General features: G+C 37.9%; 2 protein-coding genes across 4 annotated transcripts in view; one reads left to right on the forward strand and one right to left on the reverse strand.

Annotated features, from left to right (window-relative positions):
* Positions 1-65: 65 nt before the first annotated feature.
* Positions 66-3,492, reverse strand: LOC115630807. Its single transcript, XM_030527471.1, has 4 exons — positions 3,125-3,492; positions 2,451-3,072; positions 1,883-2,382; positions 66-633 (listed from the first exon to the last, which is right to left on the reverse strand). Exons 1-4 carry the CDS (start codon positions 3,295-3,297, stop codon positions 306-308), a joined length of 1,623 nt encoding a protein of 540 aa, XP_030383331.1. The 5' UTR covers positions 3,298-3,492; the 3' UTR covers positions 66-305.
* A 2,058-nt stretch (positions 3,493-5,550) lies between these two features.
* LOC115630520 (dorsal-related immunity factor Dif) overlaps positions 5,551-16,882 on the forward strand; it is a 35,450-nt gene continuing 24,118 nt past the window's right edge. The window contains exon 1 of one of the 3 annotated variants that reach the window (XM_030527122.1): positions 5,551-5,813. The gene's annotated coding sequence lies outside the window, so the exon portion shown is untranslated. Of the gene's footprint in view, positions 5,814-15,539; positions 16,092-16,882 lie in introns of those variants that run through there. The other 2 variants (XM_030527121.1, XM_030527123.1) reach the window with 2 other exon arrangements.

Below are 16,882 nucleotides of genomic sequence, written 5' to 3' on the forward strand. Positions count from 1 at the left end.
TCAGGAGTTTTTTTTTGTTTATTTTATTTTGACATTAGGTGTCTTTCTGGGTTATTGGAAAATGTATACCAGAAAATATTGGAATTTTATTTGAGACATCTTTCTGGTTGATGTAAAATTTTATTTTGTGTTAATTTTTTGTGCAACGTAATACTCTTATTAGTACGAGTGAAAAAGTGAAATTAAACGTCAACCAGTAAAATAAATGCGAACGAACAAACAAATTAATAACAATACTAATACAATATAGTTTTAAAAACGGGTGTACAGCCAAATCTGTCTCCCTAAATTGATTTACTTGAGTGCTATTCGGCCAGATCGTCGCCTCGCTTTTCATTGTCACCACCGAAATGGGAATTGAAGATGTCGCGTAATTTCCCAACCGCCTCCGGCAAAGAATTGATATGCAAAGCTGGTGGTGGAGTTGCGGGCAACATAACGTAGGCCACAAAGTGTAGCATGCGATATGTGGCAGCTTGATAGGACTGCCGCTGGGCAAAGCATTGCTTGATGCGTTGACCCACAGAAGCGGCCAGACAATTTTGTAGAGTGCTCAGCTGTTCTTCACTACGCTGAAGCTTTTGCTGCAGCTCCACTGTTTTCCTTTTATATTCCTCCAGCTCTAGTAGTTTACTGAAACGAAAATGATTATGAGATCGAGAAATCTGCATATATGCTGGAGAATACAATTATATAATAATTTAGAAGCTGAACAGTTCCTACTTAAAAGCAAGTAGGCAGCAAAAGAAAATAAATATATATATACTTGTATATATAAATATAAATAAATAAATAGTCCTATTAACAGAGGGTGACAAAATAATACACAATCCATCAAGGGCGTAGGCAGCTTTTACCAAAGGGAGGGCCCAAAAATTAAACTTTTGATTAAATAATGCACGATGCCTTTAAAAAATAACTTATGCATATGATCAATGAAAAAACTTCAACAAATCGAACTCATAATAATGAACGTGTGGTCGACTTTATATGGCAACATTTTTTGCAATACTATGTTATACTGGGAAAAGGACATGAAGAACAAGTAAAATGTTAACAAACCCCAATTCAGGTCTAGTGTAGTGAATGCTTTTTTTGTCATTTAAAGTGACTTAATGTTTCGAGGATAATTTTGAAAAAACAGCATAGAATTTTCAGCTATTTGGACTAAATGCTTAATTATGTATGTTTAAAGTAGGTATGTTTAAAGTAGTTTTCTCATGAATTCCATTATCAGAACTGGACCAAATTGAAATGGGACCATTCGGGAAGCTTTTAAATGGAAGAAGAATCATCAAAATCGGTTCACCCAGTCGAAAGTTCTGAGGTAACAATCAGAAATACAGTCGAACTAAAAACGTTCCCCTTTGCAGAACCTAACAATACTCTCATCAAAGTACCCTTCAAGTACATCCTTTCCAATAAAAAAAGAATCATCGAAATCGGCTGCCGTGACATTGAGTTATTACTCCATTTGTGGCTCACATGTTTTACTCATTAATGCTATTATCAGAACTGGACCAAATTGAAATGGGACCATTCGGGAAGCACCAGCTTTCAAAGAATTATCAAATTCGGTTCACACAAAAAAAAAAGAAGAAATCTCCTGAAAAGACAATAAAATTGTTGTTACCCCTTTTCAGACCGCTGCCCTGAGGCCTGTTTCGAAGGTTGAAATCTGGGGAAAAGTCGCATTTGCAGAACATTCGATTGCATCCAAATTCGTTCTTAGCATAGGGAAAATGGAATTTTCTTTCTTTAAAATTTTATATAATATTTGAATGCTGGGAAAGAAACTCCTGCTTTCTATAAACTACGTTACTATACAAGTATATCAAAGCAAAGTGTGTTTAGGAAAGTAAGGATCGAGGCATCGACTTACCTGTTCTGTTGTTCCAGGCTGCTCTTGTAGTCCTGCAGCTTAGCCTTAGCCAGAGCGAGCTGCTCGGAAATCAAGGCCACGTTGTCGCGGAATTGCTCCAATTGCTGCTGCTTCAGGCTAAGCTCTATCTGAACGAATTCCAGCTGGCAAGTTAGTTCCTTTTTTTCAAATTCGACGTCCTGATAGTCACGTTGGGAGCGGGTGAGCTCCTCCAATTGTTCGCGCTGCTTTGTGGTTACGCGAAAGAGATCGTTTTGGGTATTTTGATGCAGTTCCTGCATATTCTCAATGTCCTGATCCTTGACGGCGTTCTCCTTAGTCAGCTGCAGCTTCTCCCGTGTCATCTGCTCAAGCATTATATTGAGTTCATCGTAGGAGAGCTTGATCTTGGCATTATCGCGATAGGATATCTTTAGTTGTTCATTGAGTGTGTCATTGCGACGCTTTTCCACGGAAAAGAGCGAGTTGTAGACATGCAATTGATTGCGGTTCTTGACAAACTGAATGGGGAAGGGCATTAAATTGTTTTCGCCACCTAAACAAAAAACCCCAAACACCATTGCCTTACACTGCGTTTGTACTCATCCACCTGCTCGCTGAGCATGCGGACCTCCTCGCGTCGACGGCGCCAGGCATGCAACATGATCGTGTTGAAGATGCGAAGGCTAGCCAGGCGCGCGTCCTGCGCACCACTGACCACAAAACGCACATTTCCGCTGCCATTGTTGCACAATAGCGCTGCATCCTGCAGCAGCATTTTGGTGATGTGTTGATCTTGGATGCTCAGCACATCACAGGATTGTGGCATTGCCTTTGAGGCAGGCACTAGCGCGTCGGGCTTCGCCACATGAGCCACCAGCTGGTAGTTGCCAGTGCGACGGGCCTCCTTGAAGTCCATTTGCGAAACGGACTTGCGTGCGCGAAAATTCAAAATGGCTGCCGACTGTTGGCGCTTCAAGGTCAAATATGGCGGCAAAGTTGGCTTGGCCAATGCCAGTTCAACATTCGTATTCTGTGGCTGTTGTTGTTGCTGCTCATCCCCCTGCTCGTTATGGTTGGGCTGCACCGTATAAGTGGGAACCCCATTTTTCGAGTATGTGGTGGTCACCGAATTGTCCGATGACGAAGGGGTCAGTAGGGCAGCCTTAGGTATGCCGCTCAACAGCTGAGATGTTTCCTTGTTAACAGTGCTAGAAACGAGGCCATTTAAAGGGGGGTCTCATCATCTCGGTCAAGACCTACCTGGGCGCCTTTCGCACCACTCGCTGGCCATGGCTAAGAGTGCGACGCTTCTTTAATGATGTGTTGATTAATGTTTTGCCATAATGAGCTCGTGGGGAATTGTTTCTAGAGGAATCAGAAACTCCCCCTGAATTAATGTCGTATTTTCGAATACGCGGACTCTTTGGCAACATGTTGCCTTCTGAAAGCGATGCAAATTTCGAATTGTGTAATTTGTTGGTAAATTTAAAAAGTGCGGCACAAAATAGGTCAAATGACAACGAAAAAGTGCGACTGTTTTATTTATTTATTTTTATTTTTTTTGTTTTTGTTCCAACCGAAGTTTCGTTGGCTGTTGTAGAAAAACCAAAGAATGAATTTAAAAACTAAAACGGACGTGACGTTTGTGACTGCTAATATAATTCTGTTGATTTAAATTACAAAGTATACTGTCTATCGATTTGGTTTATGTAAGCAACTCCTTTGAAATTAGAGAATATTTCATTTGGTATTTGTTCATCTTTATTATTTTTCGATATAATGCAAAGCACAACTTATCATTTTTATACCAAAATACATTTTAGAAACCGGCGGCTATCAATAAATCCGAGTGTCGATTGCATTATAAACGTTTATCATGAAAACAATTTAATTTGTTAAGCTTGTGGCAGATGTACAAACACTTGGTTACAAAAGCAACATTTGTAATGCATAAATCAATTATTTTCCAGTGAATGGGAGTTTTATTTTATTTATTTAACAAATCAATAAGTAGCGCTGTTAATGCATTTTACAAAAACTATGATTTATATTATATTATTAAAAATATTAATATTAATGGGTCTGACACGTTGATTTGCCGTTTGCCCCGATTCACAGCGATATGTGATCTGAGATATTATAGACCTAACAAACTAAAAAAAATGGAAAGTAGATAAGGAAAATTACGAGAAAATCTCCAAAATTTAATTGCCAGTCCAGGAAGCTATGGATGCAATTTACGGGCAATATCTAAAAGATCTACAAGTATTGTATCGCAAATGTATGGCATAGTTATAGAACCAATGCTCCAATTATTGGTTGCGTAATCAATTTGATGGTTCGCTGTGTATTTATAGGCTATTTAATCTATATTAACGAGTGATATTAATGAGTGAGAAAGGGGCGGTCGAGGGAAAGGGTTCTCTTGAGACACCTGAGACGGTGGCTGTTGTCCAGTAGGTTTAGGGCTATGGCTGAAAAATAAGACAAGCCAGATCTAAGACTTTTCTAACAATGTTGTATGTTGTATATTGATTATGTACGAATTGTGGGCTTGTGAATGTAAAAGTTATGTGGCAAGCCGCGCTATTTTTTGTAACCGATATAAAAATATACCTACTATTCTGAATTGAAATACATAGATGAGTGAAATTATAGCTGATTAGAAGGTACTAGATCGTGCCTTCACTAAGAAACAAAAAATATTTCTTTATGGTCATGGCATGACTTTACATTCTATTTTATCCTTACTATTTAATTTGGAACAGGAGGATCTGTCTGGACCCTATCCATACCTTTTTTTTTAATTGGTCATCCATGGCCTCCAAACATGGCTCACCATATTTAGAAGCACCACGATCAAATAAAACGAAAGCAAAATAGCTTGATTTAAATATTTTGCTATAAATAAATAAGATTTTAATACAATTCCCGTTCTTAAATCATTAACAGCCATATGAGACAGTGATCTGATTTGGTCGTCTTCAACATATTATCTGTTATATGTATGAACGATAGAAAGGAGCCTCAGTGCAACGTTTCAATTCGGTAGCTCTTAAAATGTTGGATTTCCACTTTTCTCTGAAGTGTATAAAAGGTTCCATACAAGTAAGGGTATCTCAATTCTAACCACATCGGTTGACATAAAGCTCCAATCATTTATTTAACATCTTCTGCTTCCGTACATCGCTGCCCAAGCAAATTGCGACGCCCAAGAACTTTTCGCACAGTAATTCACTTCCGCACAACATCCGTTCGCTTATTTGTAACTCAGTTGGAATAGAATGGTTTGCGGGCATTTCTTTAATGCGCAAACATTCACCTTGGACCAAATCCAACATGCTCTTTACACTACACTGGACACCAATTTGATTGCAAACGATGTTTTTTCAAACGGAATTTTAAATGTTTTAAATCAAAAGCTCTTGCGCCTTTTTCACCACAGCAGCGAAATTTGCGTTTGCGCAGACAGAAAAGCGAAAAACAGAAAAGCTTTCGCTGCCTTGAGGCATCCACAAGTTCTGTCGGCACGACAAAGTTCAGGTTGGACTCCTTTGGTCAGTATTTCATTAACGTTGTGCCGCTGCTAGCAAACGGTCGTCACTCCTGCTGCTGCTGCTGCCGCTGCCGCTTTCGCTGTCGCTGTCGCTGCCTCTGTCGCTTTCGTTGACAAGTGTTCGGTAATGTAAGGTGTGATTTAACGTGCGGAATTTTGAATGTGAGCCTAAGGATTTATAAAGAGTTGATGCATTGTACGGTATTTGAAGTATTTTGAAAGGGAGAGCGCCAAAGTAAATTTAAAATCACATTCATATACAAACAGCGGGTATTCGATTCGATTTGTTTATTTGTGCGTGTGCATGCGATTACGAAAATAAAAACGAACATTTTTGAAATTCCTCAAAGCATATCGAAGAGCACGAGCACAGTTCTGAATTTTTTCTGTTGGGTAAGTTTCGAAAACTTAGAATTCGATGCCCATAAATAATGATAGTGTCTGCATGCAGTGATTTCTTGTTCGTGTGTGTGTGTGTGTGGGCCATTTTTTAATAAATTCTGCCAACAAATAAAACAATGCAAAAGTTGTATGGGAATTAACAAACAATAATATCAAATCAAAAGAAACATAAGCTGCTTGCACTTTAACGCGAATCAATGAAATGGGTTTCTCCCGACCTGCCAGCGTAAAAAAGTGAGCTTACTCAGTCTCTAATGTGCTAAGTCATTTATAAATATCATAAATTTAGTAATAGTCTTGGGGAAAAAGACATTAAGAACATTCTAATTATCGATTGTGCCATCACAGATATGGCTGAGTTGACCAGTTTTGCGGTCGCCCGATTTGCATAACCAGTTCATAAGCAACGTCAGAATGCGCACTGATTTCAAGGAATGGGCGACAAAGTTACGAGTATATTTGTCGAACGGGCGTTTCCAAAACAGTAAAATAATGGAACAAATATGTTCTGTAATTTGTTTCGTTTATTCAGTGTATTTGTATACCCTTGAAAAGGGGGGATGTCACCCGAAAAGAGTCGTTCTGCATCACATGTTATAAGTCTGTATAATTATTTATATGGTTGTACGTCTGCCCATTTTTAATTTCCAAAAGCTAAAGCGCTATTAATTTGAACAAAGGATCATTTTAACTGTAAGCAGATCTGATATCAATGTCGGGTCGGTTCACTATACCCAATAGTTGAAAATGAACGATCGGCCTTCTTTGTACTACATTTGATATCGTATTCCTATAGTAACGATCATGTTAAAAAAAATTTAAAATTTGTGAATAAGCTATGTAAATATGTATTTTTAAGTATGTTATTAAAAGTGGAGAAGCACATCCCCAAGGGTATATCAGCTTCGGCACACAACTCAAAATCGAAAGTATGTTAGCTGCTTTTATTAACATTATGATTAAATGCAGGCATGTTTTATAATATATCTGACTCATTTAATATCAACAATTTCTAAGATATTCGAATCATTAGAAATTCGTAATATCCGATTATTTGCAATCGCTTTTACAAGCAACATCCATTTGGTTAGATTCCAATAGTTTTTATTTTACGCTCAATGGGTATTTGTAATAAAAAGTTTCCGAAATTATTTCAAAAAATCCTTGTACAATTTAATTTTTTAAATTCAACTATCTGCTCAAAAATATATGAGTATATACATCGACAGATTAGCTTAAAAGTGATTATGGAAAAGTGTTTTTTGAGTATTAAGTTGTGTTTAAACATTTTTTAAAGCAAACATTGGAAATATTATTTAATGTTTTCAGCATTTCAGTTTTTCGGATGGGGCAAAATTATTTTTTTGCGGAATACCTACGTTAAAACGTTTGCTGAAGTGCTAGAAATAAATAAAGAAAATAAAATAAATAAATGTTTCTCGGGTCGTACATACATACAAGTTATAGGACTATATTTGAGAGTTTTACAACTTGTTTGCGATGTTTCAAGCAGTTTAGCAGTATACTCTATTCTCCTAGGTCCGAGAAAGGACGAGTTTATTTTATTTTTTTTAGTTTTCTCCCCCTTCCCCCGCTATTCCCCCGCATTTCAAATGCTACCTAACCCAACTTTGCACACATAATTTATATATAATATATTGTATTCAATTCGGTCAATTCTAGGAAAAGAAACCCCCCAAACTGCAGCAACAAGTTCGCTCTTCTTCTTCCTCTTTTTGCTGTTGCTATGGGCGCATATAACTCAGTGACGGAAGTTTACCTGGGTACAGGGTATTACACTGTCGGGCTTGCTCGACTGTAGCGTTCTCTCTTGTTTCTTACTACTCTTGTCCGTACGCTTTTAACTGACTTGGTAACATGTTAGATCATGTATGATCTGCTAATTTTATTGCCTGTACCCAAAGAGTGAAAGGCTATACTAGTTTTGTGCGAATGTATGTAACAGGCAAAAGGAGGCGTGGCAGACCCCACAAAGAATATATATTCTTGATCAGGGCTTACATTTTTTTTAAATTTTCCTTTTCTGTGGAGAGTACAGGTTATTTTACTGTCGGGCTTGCTCGGCTGTAGCGTTCTCTCTTGTTATTTTTTTGATTTTCCCCCCACTTTTCCCTGAGGGTGATTTTCGGAAATGCCGTTTGTATAATCGTCTATATCCCTGTGTTTAATTAATTTTAATTTTGTGGCCCCTTTGGAAAAAACTGCGAACGCCCTTGGAAATATAAATCAAATCGCAACAAACGCCATAAAATTAGCGACAAAATCGTGGAATAAACGTTGGGCTGCAAAATGAAAGCATCGTTGCCAGACTTACTCTAAGAATCCACTGTCAACACTTATTGTAAACTGATGTTGATCACTACTTTGTGCAAAAGCCGAGGTAGTCGAAAATATTATTCCAGTTCAGCATTCAGTCGTTGGACTCCCCCGGGTAAGGACGTCCGCGATTTGTCTTTTTTTAATTTTAAATTAATTTTTTTATTTTATATTTTGTACTACTATTTCTGATCTTAAGATATTTTATATTTTTATTTTGTGAATTATTTGTTAGAGGAGGCAATTGCGCCAAACGTGCCCCCAGCGCAGCAACCTAAGGAATTGGATGATAACAATAGGTTTCCTTTATATAAGTTGATTTTAAAATTGTTTGACAAACCGAAGCTTTGTTTGAGGCCTCCCAATCAATGCAATACGCAGAAAATGTATATTTTGGAAATTGCCACTCTTCCCCCTCTCCGCCACAATTAGTAATTTTGTATAACTCCCGTAATTCTTGGAATTTTTTATTCAAATTTGGCAAATACCTTCAGTTAGTGATTTTAGGTACATGTGCCATAGGTTTGTGCGAGCTGAAAAATGTAACAGGCAGAAGAAGGCGTCGCAGACCCCACAAAGTATATGTATATATTCTTGATCAGCATGACAAGACGAGTCGATCTAGCCCTGTCTGACTGTCCGTCCATATGAACACCAAATTTTGCACAAAGATCCCTTATCTTTTATTTTATTTTTTTGATTATCCCCCCACTTCGCCGCTATGGCTTTTTTTCATGACTTTCCATTCGTATAATCGCCTATATCTCGGAGATTATAAGACCTAGGGACACCAAATTTTAGTCCCAGATGCCTTATGTGAATACGCAGAAAATGTGTATTTTGGAATTTCTCTTCCTCCCCCTCCCCCCGGCAATTAGTGACCTTACATAACTCACGTAATTCTTGGAATTTCGAACTCAAATTTTGCATATACCCCCAGTAAGTGATTATGTGGACTTATGCTTTAGTTGTATTATGATAGGTCGATTTCACAGGAAGTTCTCTACTTGTTTTTTATTATCCAAAACTCAATATTTGTGTGTTCCCCGGGCATACAGAAATAACGACACTTTCTTTGTATTTTCATGATTCGGTTCATTAAGGTTATAAGCAACTTGCAATGGCACCACTATTAATTATTATTATTCAACTTAATTACCAACTTATGATGGCATACAAATCTCTTAGGTAGGTAGGTAGGTCGGAGCGGCAGCCAGGGTATGCACCCCGACTCACTTAGGCCTTGTAGATTGGCCCGTTGTGATACCGCATGGACAAGTCCACTTCCCAAAATACCCGTGTTTGGCTGCATGTCTGCGCGAGTATTACGTCCATCCAGCTGCCTGGATGAACTTGAAGATGTCTATCGGCTTCTTGTTTGCTAGTGCCGATAGATTTGGTAGGAGACTGTCTCCTAAGAATCGATGTCTTGTTCTTGACAAGGCCGGGCAGTCGCAGAAGAGGTGTGTTACCGTTTCCTCCTCTTCCACGTCTCTGCAGCTTCTGCAGAAATCGTTATGGTGGAGCCCTAGTCTGGCGGCATGGGTGCCCACCAGCCAGTGCCCTGTGATGGCTCTGATTACGACTGAGCATTGGCTTCTGCTCAGTTTGCAGAGTTCAGAAGATCGTCTCTTGTTGAGGATTGGCCATGTTTGGCGTGTGATTTTACAGGAGTCTGTGTCGGTGGTCCACATTTGATTGGCGACCAAGTCAAAGTGGTTTCGGACTGACAGTTTACAGCTGGCCATCGGTGTACCGACGCTCTCCTTGTCTGGGAGGAGGGAGGCGGTAGTACCGTGTCTTGCCAGCTCATCGGCTATGCAGTTTCCCTCGATATCCCTATGGCCTGGGACCCAAATGAGGTATATAGAGAGCTGTGTTGCCATCTCGTGAAGAGATTTGCGACAGTTCTGTACTGACGTCGAGTTCGACGTGATGGCGTTAAGGGATTTTATAGCCGCTTGGCTATCCGAGTAAATGCAGATTTCTCTGGTATGTGTGGCTGGGCTTGGCAGTATAAGAAGAGCTTCTTGAATGGCTATTACTTCCGCCTGGAACACACTGCAGTGATCCGGTAGCCTGAAGGCTTTTCTGATTCCGAGTTCTTCGCAGAAGACACCCCCGCCTACGCGGTTGTCCAGCTTAGAACCGTCTGTATATATTTTGATGGAATTGGTTGGGCCTGGCGGGCCGAAGTTCCAATCTTCCCTAGAGGGAATGATGGTGTGGAAAGGAGTATGTGGATACTCTTCTGCGATGCAGTGGTCAGTGACTGATGGGATGTTGTCATTTCCCTTCAGAATTTTGGCATGACCAAAGCATTCCTCTGACCACTGGTTTGTTTCTCTCATGCGAAGAGCCGCCAGCGTGGCGTTCATTTTTCCCATGAGATGTATTGGGAGTATTCCCAGAATTGCATCTAGTGCATCATTTGGAGTAGTGCGTAAAGCGCCCGAGATCGTTAGTTCAGCCTGTCGCTGAACTTTGTTAAGTCTCTGAAGAGATGAGTTTTTCGAAAGGGATGGCCACCATATGGAGACACCATATAAAAGTATGGGTCTGATTATTGCAAATTACAAATCTCTTAGTGACAATGAAAAAAGATACATAAAACAATGCCAATTCTTGAATTTCCTCAGACAGAACGCATATTAAATAGACCTTGCACATCGAGTATAGAATTATTTCCTTAAAAAACTTTGATTTTATCTTATGCAAAATAATTGTAGGTAATGTACAGCTCAATTCAGTGCGTTATATACGTTTGTACATATATAGTATCATCCGATTAATCGTGATGATATTAAACACTTCAGATTCCACTTCTGCCATAGAAAGACAGAATGGTATAAACGATTGTTAAAGATTTTTGCATTTTCGTTATATTTTTAAAACATTCAAAATTGTTTTCTGCGACAATGGCTCTCCTCTGTTTCCCAAAGTTCTGTTTGGGGAAAATAATTTTCTTGGTTATGATGTTGGTTAAAATATTTAATATGTTTTTTTTTTTTAAATAAAATCAGTGGCCAATCGACCAACTTAATATTATATACTACTGATAAGATCAAAGACGTTGACCTGAAAGTTTTGTAATGGACTTTGTTAACTATTTTGAGATTGTCTTTGGGAATTTTTCGCTCAACATTAATTCGAACCATATGTATGATTGCATTGCGTTGCAAACATGTTGATAACCGTTTATCAAATGTCATATCAGTCAGTACTTACATCATCATACAATTGTTGTCCCAACATTGATACGAAAAATGTCAATTGTTGAGATTGTTCGCTGTGCGACCAATTTGTATTGCATTGCAACATTCGCTTTATTTATACTTATTTGAAATATGTAAATAAAATTGTATTTTGTACTCCTGGGAGAACAATTTTCTTCATTTTCGCATGCTTTTACGTATTGTAATCATGATGGGAAATTTGACAAAACTGAAATCAATAACACGCATTTAATCACAAACCATAGTCTCTATGCATTGAAATAAAAGAATAAGTGTATTTCAAGTAGTCTCGATATTTTTAGCATTCTTTTGATGTTTTCTTGTTGAAATGCTTACACAGGCTGGACACAAATTGCGTGACAAAATTTTTGTAGGCGTTTCTTTGGAGTTTTCCATTTGGCAGCAATTTCGTTGAAGTGCGTTCTATACAATAACATAAAAGGCTCATAATGTGCTTATCTGTCCCAGCTCGGTTCATCCGTTTTGGTATTTTCCCAATGCAGAAATTGCAAATCTGATTAAAAACGTGGCTAATTAACAAGATGTAGTCACACATGTGGCACACACATGAACAACTGCGGCAAGTGGTCAACCATTGCATGCGGAACTACGATTGTGTTGTAATCAATGAGAGCAAAAACAAAATGAAAAGCGAAAGGTAACTGGAAAACGGAGAGACTGGAAACTGAACAAAAGAAGAGAAGAGAGAGCGAGTCACTCGATCAGCTCTCAAAAGTTTGATATTTCCGCATGAGTGAGTTTGTGCGATCCCAAATGTCGCTTTGCAATTGTATCTGTGAGACACATTTGTAGAAGACATAATAGATAGAAAATGTAAACAGCCATCCCCTTCCCCCCCCTTACGAGGGCATCGTATCACAATAATGTTGATGACTCAGCCATTTCGGGGAATCCAAAGTAGTGCTTTCAATACGAAGCAAGCTGCTACGCTCAGCTAACTGCCTTTATAATATGTGTAGTTGACTCTACAAAATTGGGCGTATTAGAATTGTCAGGAAATAGTATTCACTTAATATATTTGCAAGCTACTTCCATGTAAAGCAACCATTGTAGGTTTTAGAATAGAGCTAAATAAATTTAATGTAAAATGTAATGTAAAACATACACATAGCTTTCTTGATGTCCAAAATATTTATTTGACATTATCGATATTTATTTGCTTTGATCCACTCTGAACTTCCTTAGAAAATCTTTGGAAAAATAATTATAATTCTTTACTTTACTCTACTTTAGTAGTAAATATAAATTATCGTCATGTTGCAATCATTAAAGCCATGTTCTCTTTAAAACATTTATTATCTTTAAATAATTGAAATTAAGCAAAACAATACAAATTTATGTAGTTGATTTTCCAAATGTCGATGACTTTTGCGTTAATTCTAATGTATTTAAAAGCATTTGTAGCATTTGAAGCAGCAGTTTCTGAAAATTATATTCAGTTGGGGTTTGTGGGTTTGAACTTTCTGCTTTCATAATAAAGAATCAAGAACGATAATAAAATCTATTTAAATTTGTAATTGTTGTTTTTTGTAAATCAAATCGAGTTTTAATAATAACTTTCCTTTTACCTCTAAAAATTACTTTATGTACAAGAGTATTTAAAATTCGGCTTACCAATATTGGCCATTTATCTCACTTTTTTCATGTCTTGGCCAATAGGAGCCTTCATTTTTAATTTGCTCAACTTGTTTTTGGGTTATTGATACGCTACTGCTGCTGCTGCTCCGGCGCTGTTGTGAATGCCTGTCTTGAATTTTAATGCGTGGCCTTTTCCTTCACCTATGTAAGTACATACATACGAGTATATACACACATACATACATACATATGTATGTATGTATGTATGTATGCAGCCCTTCTGGTGCTCCTTTGTCTCTGCGCGGGAGCTTTGGGCGACCTTTTGTGTGACTTTTTTATTGCATGTATTAGACATAAACAAAGGTCTCCACTTGGCTTGCTTTTAACCACAAAAGATGCTCCGCACCCATGCTAACACCAGCGCAGCAGCCACAGCCTCAGCCACAGCCAGCAATCACTACAATTACAACAACAATGAAAGCAAAAGCTACAACTACAACAAGTGGTTTCCCAACACTCATAGTATAATTTCCACTACAACGTCGCCGCCTTTGCTGTCATTGTACGAGTATTGTCTGCTGCATGGTTGCTATCGTCATCGTCAACGATGCCTTTGACTCGTTCCGTTCGGTTCGGTTGTGCTCGGATCGGCTCGGCTCGGCTTGATTTGAGTTCAGATTCGGGTTCGGGTTCGGCTTGGCTTAGCTTTGTTTATTTTGCTGTTTGTTTGCCCGTTCGCGTGTGACCTTGAAGGCGAGCATGTGCCAGAATCACAAAGATGCCGTTGCCATCGTTGTTGTTGCTGTTCTTGCTCTTGCTGCTGCTCTGACCATAGGACTTGTTGTTGATGTTGCCGTTACTCTTGTTGTGTTGTTTGTTTCTTTCTTACGCTTTTCTGTGCATTCGATAATATATACAAAAGCAATTTGAAAACTTGTTTTAGTTGTGTGCGTATGTGTGCTTTCAACGAATATTTCTTGCAGCATGGATGTTGCGTCAATAAGTCAACTAATCAGGCATGCGTCAACAGAGCTTTTAATTACTCGACTATAGTTCAGATGTTTGACTCAATTTGGCAAATGGACCAACAAAAAGCCCGCCTTATCAGTTACTATGAACAAGCATTAATATGTGCTCTCGTATACTATATGTACATACGTCTTTTTTGCAGCATGTGTGCGTCAATAAGTCAGCTAATCAGTAAGTCAAGTTGATTTTGATGAGTTTCCCAGCCACGGTGGCGCAGTGGCAGAAGTGTGGCAAGCAATATATTACTGACATGAGTCAGCAGAGCTTAAACACTCATTTAATCAGACATAATAAATATGCATTAACATATACATATGTATGTATGTATAGTACATAGTATGTATGTTTGTAATAACAACTCGAGTGCCATATCGGCAAAACAAAAAAAAAAAAAAAAAAAAAAAAGAAAATATTAATTTGCTGCTATTTTAAAAGCGGTTCGTAGTTCCCCTTTGTTTTGAGTAATTATATAGAGGCATAAATTTTGTTGGCATGCATTTGGCCAAATTGGCACAAACTGCATTTGCCAAATACACACAAACAAATCATTGTGTGTGCCTACGCGGCGGCGTATACTTGAATTTGTTTAAACGTTCTTTTTAAATTAATGCGCGTAAACATTTTCAGTGCAGCTAGCAAGAAAATAACTCAATGATATACACATGTGTGTGTGTGTATGTGTGTGTGTTTGTAAAATAATAAAAATCCATGGCTTGTGTAATATTAACAAAAATATTAGTGCAAAATATTTGTTGTTTGTTTAAATGACCAAAAAGCTGATTGAAGAACGACGCGACGCGCAAAAATTGACTTAATAAATGCGCAACGACCTTAGTTTTGCCTGTCTGTTTATCGGCTTGTCTGTCAATTTTAAAACGGTTTGGGTTTTTCGTGTTTAAATTAGCAGATCGTATTTAAATTATGCCTCTGTGAGGGTCAAGTAAGGTTCGACAGCACTGTTATACTTGTAGAAGGTGCTGGAATATGTTGCAGCCACATCTGACGTCTTTTCTTCACATAAAACTCTCCACACTTGCCACTTAAAGTCCCCCTAATTAATCATCAGATTAACATGTACATATTACGTCACAGTTGAGAAATCCATAAAGAACGCACACGCAGCCGCAATCAATAAGCCAACAACAATAAACAAAAGTTAAAGAAATGGGCTATCAATATTTTTATACAAACACGAGCGCATTGTGTTTGCGACGGCAGACAGACGAATAAAAAACAAAAACAAAAATACAATTTCGCTCCACTGGAAGCGAGTCATAGAGCAGCAGATGAGTGGGGCAGGGGAACGGACTTTTGTGCATATCAAGTATACGCAATGTAAAACGATGTGATCGGCCTAGTCGCATTGTCGTGCAGAGACGCCAAGCTCACAGCTGAGAGTAATCGGAAGATAAGCATTTTTGTATGTATTGGGTGGACTGGAAAGTGAGCATTAACTGCTGCGTCTCAGACGCTCAACGCTCAGTTTGAAACTCAACTTTGCGCGCTTCAGACGTCGTTCGAACGTGTCGGGAGTTTTTAGTCGAGCGCCAAACGCAGCAAAAAACAAAACTATAATATATACATACATACGAGTATATGTGCATATTCACTAAAAAAAGGTGGAGAGTAAATAAAAAACAACACGAATGGTCAGTCGACGGCAGCGTGCAAGTCACACGAGCGTTGTATAATAATTACGAGTACACACAAAAAATAAAAATAAAAACACCGACTACTAATAATTAAATGTTCAGTCCCAGTGCTTGTGCTTGTCCAGTGAAGTGTCTGGATGCATTGCAACAACAACCACTTGTCTTTTTCATTTTTATACGCTTTATTAGCTCTGGTTTTTCAGTTGTTGTTGCTCATCTCGCCGCTGTACATATGAGTAGTACATATATAATATCGTAAATTGGCGCGTAGTTAGCCGGTCTTGTGTGTTCATGAGTAAGTGTCGCAGTCGAGACGGTGATAAGTAGCGTGACACATCAATATAATCCAAATATTTGACAGTTTCTTAATAATAAAATATATAAATGCACGTGCTGGAAGGATCGCTAAGCATTTTGTGAGTAATTTCATTATGTTTTGCAGATTTTTGTTTACTATTAGCAAATAATTTAGTACCGCTTCCATATTATGATAAAACAAACTTTCTGAGAAGCTGCTAGCTGCTTTTAATTGTATTTGAAGTGAGGTTTTTAAATACCCTCAACGGATTAATAATCAGTATACAAAAGTACATACATAGTCTTTCTGCGCATTTTGAAAATTATAATTGAAAATTCAATACATTCAATTCAATACAGAAACAATTGTACTGACTGCGATATTTTCTATTTCATAGTGTTCGCTTTAAAACTAAACACCGTTTCAACAAATTCAGTTAAACTGGTTCAAGACCCATACTTAGATTATCACTAACTATGTGTATGTGTGTGTGTGTGTGTAGTAGTCATATATACGAATAAATGCATATAAGCTAAGGCGCAGTTAGTAGTTGTTGTTAATAGCTATGCCTACACTCATACCGCATTCTTCCTCACATACAAGTATGTATGTTTGAATGCTTGTATTAATAGTAAAATAAACTTTTGACGAGGTATGACACTTAGTGGCGAAATTAACATCCATAATAAACAATACTGCTACTCACACAATAGCGGATATTTGAATTACAAGTATGTAGAGAGCATTAAATCTATTTAATTTACATACTATTTTTACGGTAGAGTAAGAATACAGTCATTTGCATTGTTATAAGTAATTTGAGAAATGCAAATACAAATATTTGTAATTCAGTTTAAGCTATAAAAAAGAGGTTCATCTACTTCTGGGAGCCGACAAAATGTTTAAAGC

Source organism: Scaptodrosophila lebanonensis, unplaced genomic scaffold (genome assembly GCF_003285725.1).
Source record: "Scaptodrosophila lebanonensis strain 11010-0011.00,11010-0021.00 unplaced genomic scaffold, SlebRS2 tig00001410-arrow-pilon, whole genome shotgun sequence".
Lineage (NCBI taxonomy): Eukaryota > Metazoa > Arthropoda > Insecta > Diptera > Drosophilidae > Scaptodrosophila > Scaptodrosophila lebanonensis.